This window comes from Pseudorca crassidens, chromosome 18 (assembly GCF_039906515.1).
Source record: "Pseudorca crassidens isolate mPseCra1 chromosome 18, mPseCra1.hap1, whole genome shotgun sequence".
NCBI classification, from domain to species: Eukaryota; Metazoa; Chordata; class Mammalia; order Artiodactyla; family Delphinidae; genus Pseudorca; species Pseudorca crassidens.
Genome location: NC_090313.1, coordinates 61,995,885 through 62,006,807, shown reverse-complemented (window position 1 = coordinate 62,006,807; position 10,923 = coordinate 61,995,885). Strand labels below are relative to the sequence as shown.

The 10,923-nt window shown below is 38.3% G+C and overlaps 1 protein-coding gene across 5 annotated transcripts in view; it reads right to left on the bottom strand.

The window, feature by feature from the left end:
• FNDC3A (fibronectin type III domain containing 3A) overlaps window positions 1-10,923 on the bottom strand; it is a 162,240-nt gene that overhangs the window by 52,867 nt on the left and 98,450 nt on the right. For all 5 annotated transcript variants that reach the window (XM_067713874.1, XM_067713876.1, XM_067713873.1 and 2 more), the window contains one exon: window positions 150-387. In XM_067713874.1, coding sequence (XP_067569975.1) covers window positions 150-387 — 238 coding nt within the window. The remainder of the gene's footprint in view (window positions 1-149; window positions 388-10,923) is intronic.

The following is a 10,923-nucleotide window of genomic DNA, read 5'->3' as shown; positions in this document are numbered from 1 at the left end:
ATAGAGTTCCCGTAACATAGTGTTTGAATAACAGAAAATGATTGTGATATTGTTACCATTTTTTGTTTCTTTTATATAGTAATAGTACCTATTATATCCAAGCAAAAAATAGCCAACTCCATAAAACAGGAATATTTTTAGATCCTTACCTACATCTCCATATACTTGTGAAGACTGATACTGTGTCATATACTGTGTTGCCATGTCTCCAGCTCCAGTTACTGGTGAGTACATGTGGCGTGGTGGAGGGGGCATCATGGTTGGTACAGGAATGAAACCAGGCAGAGGAGGATGTGGAGAACGATGGATGACTGTGTGACCACCAGGATGAAACTCTGGTGCCTGAGGAACCACAACAACTCTTCGAACGCCATTGTCTTCAATAACCTACAAAATGAACAACAGATTAAAAGTTTCTTCCATAGGATGTTAAGCAATCTTTTTCAAATATGTTAGAGTAAGAATTTTTACACCATTAGGAGTTAATTAAGAAATTTTACAGAACCAACATGAAAAGATTTTATTAAGTACATTACATACATATGAATTAGCACTGAACAACATGAAGTAGTTTTTGTTATACAATGCAGTATAAATCTTAAAACACTGAGAAGACAAGCTAAATAATAATTTAAACAATGAGTTATGACATCTGGTATTTATCTTACGTAATACATGCATTTAGTGATACAGTAAAAATGAAGGGAGTCTCAAGGGACCTTTTGGTTTGAACATAATATGGGAAAAAAGCTGGATCCAGACTCCTAAGATCAACCATATATTGAATTTAGGTATAAAACTCTTAGGACCATGACCAGAACACTTTTAATAACTGAAGATCATTTCAAGGGAGGCAAACACCTAATATATTAACTCCCAGTTAAGAAAAATATCTGTGGCTCTGAGTCGTAGAAATTACATGTTTTTAAATAGGGGTCACACTGTAGCAAAGGATTTTTTAAAACGCCAGATTTATTCCTTTTGAACCTCACTGGGCAACAAGGACATACAGGAAGGCCTAAAAAGATACAAGATTTAACCTCAAAATTAGAAATCCTTCTACTAAAACAGGGTCCTTAATCTTTTAGACTTAAATGATTACTACTGTAGTACAACAAATGGCTAACAACAGAAAATGATTAAAATGTAAAGTGCTAACTTAAAGGCAAATCCTGATATTTTCAGAAAGTACACGTTTTACTATGCTTAAACAAATTGCAACTTTTGTCTATAAACATATGTGCTTGGGAGGAATATTAGAAAACACACTTATTTGGGTAAAGGTAAGCCTAGATTACAAATAAATTACTGCTTTAGAAAGAATATAGTTGCTACTAAATAGCCTATTAAACTAACCTTACCTGTTGGAGTGTGAGATGACTTGTCTGTAATATGGGACCAGAAGAGCAAATGAATCAGTTTTTATACACTAGCTGTAGAACTACAATGCCTGGCTTCTAGCACAGTGGATGCTTCATATCCCACCTCTCTCCCTATTTAACTCAGTTCTGGATTCAAGCCTCAGACAAGTGCCTATGACTGACTGGTGGAAACTAAATCATACCTGGAAGCCTTGCTGAAGATAACCTGGAAACTGTTGTTTTTTCAGCCTCTAACCTATAGGAACGGACATTAGACGAAGTCTGAAATGGATTCTGAGTGACCCAAACCATGGTGTCTGTCATTAACATACTACTTTCATCTTTCTCAACTCTCTGACTCACAAATCTTAAATGATCCCGCCATTTCTGATAGGATTGTACTGTACATACTCTTAAACCTACCATCCCATCTGGTTCCCACCTATCTTTATTGCTGTATCTTCTTCCACACCAAATCCTGAACCCTTAATTCCAGCCAGGCTGGTATACTAAAAAAAACTATCTTCATACCTAACCTACATATTTCTTTACCTTGTACTTTGGTTTATGCCATCTGCCCTCTTCACTTTGCTTCCCCTTAATCCATAACCATGCAAATCCCATCTCTCCTTCCAAATCTAGCAATACCCTCCTCCATTCATTAAAAAAACAAAAGATTTGTTTTTGAACAAAAAGAAATTGTTAATTTAGGAGAGAAAATACAGAGTGATGTGTTTATGCGGGCACATACACTAACAGGGGCAGACAAACATGACATCAAAAGTAAATTACTGAGCATGCTGCATGGTGATAAATACTACGGAAAAAAAGAAACCCAAACAGAACAGGTAAGGGGGATTAGAAGGATTGTGGGAGGGGAGCAGGTTGTAGTATAAAAGAGTGATCAGGACACGCCTTATTGGCAAAATGAAATTTGAGCAGAGACTTGAAGGAACTGAAGGAATTAGCCACACAAAAATCTGAAAGAGTGTTCTGGGTAGAGGGAACAGTTAGAACACAGCCTCTAAGGTAGAAGTGGCTAGAAGGAAGCCAGTGTGACTGGATCAGCATAAAGGAGGAGGAGACAGAAACAGATGAGATCAAAGAGATACACGGGCTTCCCTGGTGGCGCAGTGGTTGAGAGTCCGCCTGCCGATGCAGGGGACACGGGTTCGTGCCCCGGTCCGGGAGGATCCCACATGCCGCGGAGCGGCTGGACCCGTGAGCCATGGCCGCTGAGCATGTGTGTCCGGAGCCTGTGCTCCGCAACGGGAGAGGCCACAGCAGTGAGAGGCCCACGTACCGCGAAAAAACAACAACAAAAAGAGATACAAAATGGTAGGGGATGGACTTCCCTGGCAGCCCAGTGGTTAAGACTCTGTGCTTCCAATGCAGGGGGTGTGGGTTCCATCCCTGGTGGGGGAACTAAGATCCCACATGCCGTGCGTGGCCAAAAAAAAAAAAGGGGGGGGGAGGTGGCCAAGTCACGTAGGGCTGTATAGGCTTATTAACGACTTGTATTTACTCAGTGAAACAGGGAAGCATCACAGAGTTCTGGGCAGAAGAGGGATACAAACAAGTGATTCTCATCCAGGGGTGATTCTGTGGTAACACGTGAAGTCACTTCTGGTTGTCACACCTGGAGCTGGCAGCACTACTTCGCATCCAGCGAGCTGAGGTCAGGGATGCTGCCTCAATGCCCTGCAACACACAGGGCAACCCCACAACAAAAGATCACCACGCCTAAATGTCTACAGTGCTGAGGGTGAGAAGCTCCTGACATACTCTTACAGGATTATTCTGGCTCCTGAGTTGAGAACAGATTGTAGGGCAAGGGCAAAAAAGGTGAAATCATTCAGGAAGCTACTGCAGAAATCTAGGCAAGAGATGGTGGAGGCTTGGACCACGGTGGTAGCAGTGGAGGTGGTAAGAAGTGGTCCACATTCTGCGTATCTTTAAAGGTAGAACAACAAGATTAGCTGATAATTCCAACGGAGAAGTGTGAAAAAGAAGTTTTGGAAGGATGGTATTTCACCAACAGTGAAAGGGAAGGCTGCAGTTAGAACAAGTCATTTGGGGGGTGGGGGCCAGGGAAGATTTGGAGTTTCAGGTTTTGCGCATGTCAGTTTGGTAAGTCTGTAAGACATTTAAGTGTAAATGTTGAGTAGGCAGTTAGATAATAGTAGTCTGCAGCTGCAGAAAGATTGGGAAAGGACAACCAGGTAAGGCAGGAAGAAAACTTAAGAATGTGGAGTCTGGAAGTTTCATTAAGTGTGTCAGGGAGGAAAGATCAGTTCTGTCAAATGCTGCTGACAGGTTCAATAAGATGAAGACTAAGGACTGACCACTGGATATAGCAATATGTAAGTCATAGTGACCTCGATGAGAGCAGTTTTAGTATGATCATAGGGGCAAAGCCTGATTGGAGTGGGTTTAAGAGAGAAAGTGGGGAGGAGAACTAGAGAGGTAACAGCACAATTCTGGAAAGTTTTCCTGCAGAGAGGAATATGGGAATAGGGTGGTGACTGACAGTAGTAGAGTCAAGCAGCTTAAAAAATTTGTTGTGTTTAGTGAGAGCAATTACAACATACTGATATACTAATCAGCACAATCCATCAGAGAGTAAGAAACTGATGACGTAGGAGAGAGAATGCTAGAGTAATGTCCTTGAGCAGGCAAAAGGAGATGAGATTCAGGGCTCCAGCTGGGGCACAGGATCTAGACAGGAGCAGAAAAGTGCATCTTTGTTCTAGATGAAAAAGAAGTATGGACTGATGAGATGAGAAGGTAGAGCATATAACTCCAGATATTGGTAAAGATGTGGGGTTAGGAGCCGGTAGATAGTTTCTTTTGATTATTCTCTGTGACCCTTTCCTAGACACCACAATCTCAGTGATCTCTGCTTCCTAACAATTCCATTGCATTTATTCTCTATCACTTGTTTGGTATCCATAACACTGTAGTATTTGTTAATTTTCCAAATCCATATGTCTTACTCTATAATTTAACTGTAAGTTTCTCAAGGGACATGTATTAACTATTTAATCCTCAACACAATGCTGCAAATAGGTAGTATTATTATCTCCATTTTTTAGATGGGGAAACTGAGGCACAGAGATGTCAAATAACTTGCAAGGTCACACAGGTAGTAAGTGGAGGAGCTAGTAACTGAACTCAGGTAATCTGGCTTCAATTCTATGTTCTTATTCATTTTGTGGGCATAGAATCCACAAACACCTGCCTTCTACTGCCTTTAAAAATTTCACAAACACAAGTGAGATCTCATCGGTTAAAAAAGAAATGGCTAAATTACTTTTGAAATTAAAACTTTTCTTTTGAAAAGAAACATTTCAAAAGAAATGTTTTTATTTTCTTCTGAAAAAGAACATTTCAAATATAAAGATAAACTGAGGGAAGAGAGATTGGGGAGTTATTAACAGGTTGTGAAAATGAATAAAAGAAAACCTCATTTAAAAAAAGAGTTGGGAAGCCCTGAAGGCTTCTCACTTACTACTGCTTGCTGCCCCTTGGAGACACTAGCAAGAAGCATACCTTGCATTCCCCATCCAGAAGAAGCTTACTTTACATACCCCAGCTGGAGGAAGGAAGATTTTTCTCCTCGCCCAGCAACAGCCCAGCCAATGAGAAGCCACCACAACTAGCCTAATAAGAAGCAGCCATAACCCTGAACTCTCTTTCCTCCAATGGATTTTGCTCAAAAAACCACCCCTTCCCAACCCCCCTCTTTTCTTTATAAAAGAACAGGCCTCTTCTTTGTTTTGGGGACTTGCTTGTGGGTTTGCTATAGTTTGCATGCCCTGAACTGCAATTCCTCTGCTATTCCTGAATAACCTCATTTCGCTGCTATAACAACTATGTGTTTTATTTTTAAGATTGATAAGGTACAGAGTTCAGCGTTGCAAGGTGAAGAGTTCTTGTGGATGTATGGTAGTACAACAGTGTGAATGTACTTAATACCACTGAACTGTACACTTAAAATAGTTATGATGGTAAGTTTTTAGTGTGTATTTTACCACAATTTTAAAAAAAAAAAAAAAAGCTAAGATGCAGAGATTAAAAAAAAAAAAGAGCCAGAGCAGGACCAAGAGTGTGTGGAGAACTCCACCACTTCCAGTAACCACCTGAGCAGCCAGTAACTTCAGGGTAAGGCCAGAGACCTCAAAACTATCTGCTAAGTCTCCAGCTGCCAAGAAATAGCCAGGACATTGAATTTTATATCAACAGGGTACACTGACGGTGATGATTAAAATAAAATCAAGTCATGAAAAGGAAAAAAAAGGTAAAATATCCAAATTAGTCTATGTTAAAAAAAATTAAAGGCAATGAGATAAAATTAAATGGAACTATCAGCATAGTCTGACCACCTAACCACATATGCCATGCAATTTCTAATTAGACAAAGCCCTGTTTTCTTTTCTTTATTGAACACAGACGTAATTGAGAGGGACTGCAGAGGAAGGAGGTTGTGTTTACTGTCTGACATTTTATATTGTGCACCAGAATATACACTCCATGACAGATCTGTTCTGTATACTGTTTTCTTCCCAATATCTGGTATAATACACCTAGCATATGACAGATGCTCAAAAATTTTTTTGTTTAATGAATGATATGACCAGAAATAAATTCTATTAGTTCTACTCGAATGCTCCCCTGCTCCCCCCTTAACAACACCAAACTACTAGGGTTTTGTGACTTCTTCAATGCCTACAGTCTCTGCTTCCTCACTACTTTTAGCAACCTACTTCTGTTGCCTCACCCTGAACCCTGAACTACTCCAACTTTAAGCTATTAAACAATAATAAAGATATTTCTGGCCATTCATCCAACAGATATTTATTTTATATATCTAATCAATGTCACTAAGCGACTACAGCCTTTCTCTTCAGCTCTTACTGTGACTCTTCGTCCTCATCTAATCCTCCATCTAATCCTCTAAGTCCCCTTCCAGTCTCTTACACTGCTGCCTATCTTTTTTTGGCTGTTCTCTCCACGAGAGACAGGGAAGACCGAGATCAGACTGGTTTGTAGAATCTTTGAAAAATTTACTGACCTCATTGCGTGCTGACATAAAGGCACAGTGAAATACCAAGTCCAGCTCAAAGGAGTAATCTGAAACTTTTCATGAAGCTGACATAGGCCCTTTCCCCACATTATGAGATCTACAATCCCCTCCCTGTTAGGTACCCTCTCATCACCATAACAACCCACATTCTATAAAAAACAGGGGAGCCATTCATTACAAGAAAGGCAGAAGGAGAGAACTTTTGCTATTACCTTTCAGGAGTTCCATTCAGGTAAATCTATAATATTTTCTTGATAATTCATTAACTTCATCCTTAAAATACCAAGTGTTCTGAGCTGCAATGCCCTTAGCGACTATAAGTTATTATTATTTGCCAGGAAATTAAGTTCCTTCTACACTTGTCACCTTTTGCTTTCCGTGTCATCATTTGCTTTGTTTTTTGAGTTTTACTGTTGCTGTTTGTTTCTCCATTTGATGTCTCAGTTCAGTTGGCACATATTTCTGCCTCTATGCAGTGTGTCAAGTCTCTCGTAAACCTCCCTTTCTTACTTGTTAAACTATAATAATAGAGTTCGGGAAGGTTATGTCTCCAGGTTATAATAACACTCGATGCAATTTTTTTCCCTACCCTTTTACATGTTTTCTAAGTTTTCTACATAATAATGATCAGAAAAATATACAACTTTTAAAATATACAACTATATTTGTTCTTTATCACTAAATATATTTCCCATTGGCTTGTTTGCAAAATTAATATTCCTTTATACTTAAGCTTCCGGTGAACTACATTTTGAACTATATTTAAGCTTCCGGTGAATTACATTTTGCTTTATGCATATCATTTTAATTAACTTTAGGTTTCCCTATCATATTGGATGGTATCTTACACAGTGTCATGGTTAATAAAAATTTTTTGTAAAAAAGATCCATTTTTTCTGATCCAACAGTAAAAGTTATGTAACTGAAAAATTAAGTCTGACTATTCCCACTACTGCTGAGTAGAATGCTAAAGTATCAGAGCAATAAGGTACAAATATTATAAAATAAACAATATTGTGGAGCTCTTGAATAGATATGCAAAGGAACTATAACACAACTGGCAATTTTAATGGCGAGTTTGGGTTTTGCAAATTACAAATGAGAAAAACAGAACCAGTTAATCCCCAGATTACCCAGTGTATAATACCCTGTCTGTTATTCTCAAAAATTAAGTTAAAATATATGAGTTAATGATGAATTCACACCTGAAGTGCTTCTAAACTTAATGGGGACATGCCACTGGTAAAACATCAAAAATTTGAAGGTTGATTTATCCTGGCTAAATCATGATTTCTTCTTGTTTCTACTAATAAGTATTTTTGTTAAATCTCAATCTTCATCTTAAATTAAGATATCTTTTGAACGTTTCATTATTCAGCCTCAATATGCTCCTAGATATGTAGCATCATTACTTCCTCAGTGGTAGAGCTAAACGGTTCCAACACTGGATTTTAATTTTTGCAGTCCTTGCTTGCCTGACCAAACGTTTTAGGATACATACATTTGCTGAATCCTATTAGTATGTATTGAATTACATGATGATATAGCAAAAACATTACTTGACCCTCCTTGGATCACTGGCCTTCAATAAGAGATACACCTAAGGCCGGGAAGGAGGTGATTAAACCTGCTGCCCTGAGGGGAGAACAGTGTACGAAAGTCTAAAAGGAGACTATAGATGATAGCTATTCATGGATTTAGTGTGTGTGCTACTTGGCTCCTGCTGAGCCAAATATAGCTTGTACTTAACAACAGCCATCTCTGTGTCTTAACATTTGGTTCAACTCCCAGCTTCTATATTTGCTAATATAATTATGTTTGCTTATGTGCCAAGTTTTGGACAATTATCAAGCTCTTAGTTGTGCCTAAAACTTGGCTCTTTATAAGTATTTTCTAACATCAGAAATTGCGTATGTCAAGCAATGGGGGATGTACTTCAACAGTGATGTTAAAATGTTAGAATCCATAGTTGGTACTTAAATTATTTCAATGATGAAACTAGATTTTTGTCCTTGGATTACCACTGTGTGCTTAAAATGATACATTTCCTAGAGATAATCTTAAACTAAGGTTGATTAATTGTTAATTAATAATTAGCCTCACATAATCCTTCCAGTAAGGTTATTGTTAAAGTTCATTCACTTATTTGACAAATATTTATGAAACACCTACTATATTTGAGTTACCACAGAACAAAAATAATAATTAAAAGGTACCTCCCTATGCTCAAGAAACTTAAAATCCCATATAAGAAGAATATATATATACACAGTTATAATACCAGGTGGTATATAACATATAACCAAAGAATGGTACAAATAACTCAATCTAGGTTCTCAAGGATGGGTAGAATTTCAAAAGGCAGAAATGAGGGAATGAATAACATTCCCTAAATAACAGCATTAACAAAAGCATGGAGAAAGAAAAACATCAAGTGAGCATGTGAATAGTCATGTTTGGCTGCAAAAACAGATTATGTGATTAGATGTATCAAGAGAAGGGTACGAAGACAAACTAGAAGAGAACTGTGTTAAGGCCTTATATATCAAGAAATCCAGACTTCATTGAGTGGGCAAACCAAATAATAAGCACAGAAGTGAAAAAAATCAAATAAGTAATATAGGAAGATTATTTCAGTAGCTCTTGGCCTAAAGATATAGAACCTCGGGACTTCCCTGGCAGTCCAGTGGTTAAGACTTCACCTTTCAATGCAGGGGGTGCAGGTTCGATCCCTGGTTGGGGAGCTAAGTTCCCACATGCCTCGGGGCCAAAAAACCAAAGCATAAAATAGAAGCAATATTGTAACAAATTCAATAAAGACTTTGAAAACAGTCCATATCAAAAAAAAAAATCTTTAAAAAAAAAAGATATAGAACCTCAACTTGGATGATTATTTGATTGATTTACTAATATTTATTGAGCCCTTAATATAGGACAGGCATTGTACTCAGCATCGAGGAAATAACAATGAATATGAATCCTATATGATCTAGTCCCATTATCTCTCTGACCTCATTGCTTACTATTATTCTGCCTTAAGGGACTCAGTCCAGCCACGATGGCCTCCTTGTTGTTCAGGCATGTTCTCATCTTAGGCCATTTGCATTGGCTGTTTCTGTTCCCAGAATCCTCTTTCCATGAACAGATGCATTGCTAACTCCCAACTGTCCTTCAAGACCTGGTTCAAAGTCACCTTTCCAATGATACCTAGTCTGATCACCCTATTTTAAAATGTAACTAGCTCTATTTTCTTTCTATTACTCACCACCTAATATATAATTTATCCATTTATTATGCTTATTGTTTCCTTTTCCCCACAAGAATGTAAACTACAGAAGTATGGAGGTCCTTGCCTCTTTTTATTCAAGCACCTAAAAGAGCACCTGACATATGAGCACTCAATACATATCTGTTGAACACTGTTGAATACAGGAACTGTACAAATTCATAATCTTCTCAGGAAAGAGAATTTATTAACTCAACAGTGTGAAAAATTCATTAAAAGAAGGATATACATAATGTGCCATGAGAACCCCAAAGGAGAGGCACCTGAAAAGGTTCAAGGAAAGCTAATTCTAGAAGGTCATGATTGAGTGAAAGGAGAGGGGTAGAAATTTGCCGTAAAAATAAAAGGTACTGTTAGCTGAGAGAAGAGGATGTGCTATAATTGCCTCCAAAGAATGTCTTAATCATCTTTATGTCACTGGCACCCAATGTAGAGCTTGACACGTGGTACCATTCAACACATTTGTTAAAGTGAACTGTGCTAGAGAGAAAAGACCGGGTATCCTCTTTAGGTGGAGAAAGGTCTGAGAAGGAACAACCAGAGAAGTAGGAAGAATCAGGATAGCATTACTTCAAGGAAATCGGGGATAATCTGGGATAAATCATATGAATAGGGTCAAATGTTTAGAGGTCAAAGAGGATCAGGCTGGAAAAAGGCCTTTGGTTTGGTATATACCAGGGAATAGATTTAGTAGGGTAATAAAGGCAGAATGCAGGCTAAGGAGTCAGTGTGCTAAACAAAAGTAGAAAGTGAGCAGATTACTCAAGCTTACGAAGCATTTTCTAATATGTTATCATCTCATCTTACAGTGAGGACACTGAGGCTCAAGTAAATTGATTTGTCCCAGGCCACGCAGCTAGTGAGGGTTTTAAGAATGACATGGATCCAGCTTTTTGACTCTAATTCTCATACTGCTTCCATTCTCCCCAGCATCGTGGTCCTCTTTTGCTCTCATTCATATAGCGGTAGGCTTCACAGAGAGGGCAGTGAGTCCACCACAATATCCCACCAATATTCTGGCATAATCAGAGAGGAAGTAAGAGAGGGTCTGAAGAAAATTTCAAGTATAAATTCAGTGCCAGGTAAGAAACTGGCTATTTCCAAAAAGGTTTTGAAGCAATGAGTGCCGACTACATAGAATCTCAGTAGCAGATATTGAACACCTACGGATACTACAGTTTAATTAAGTT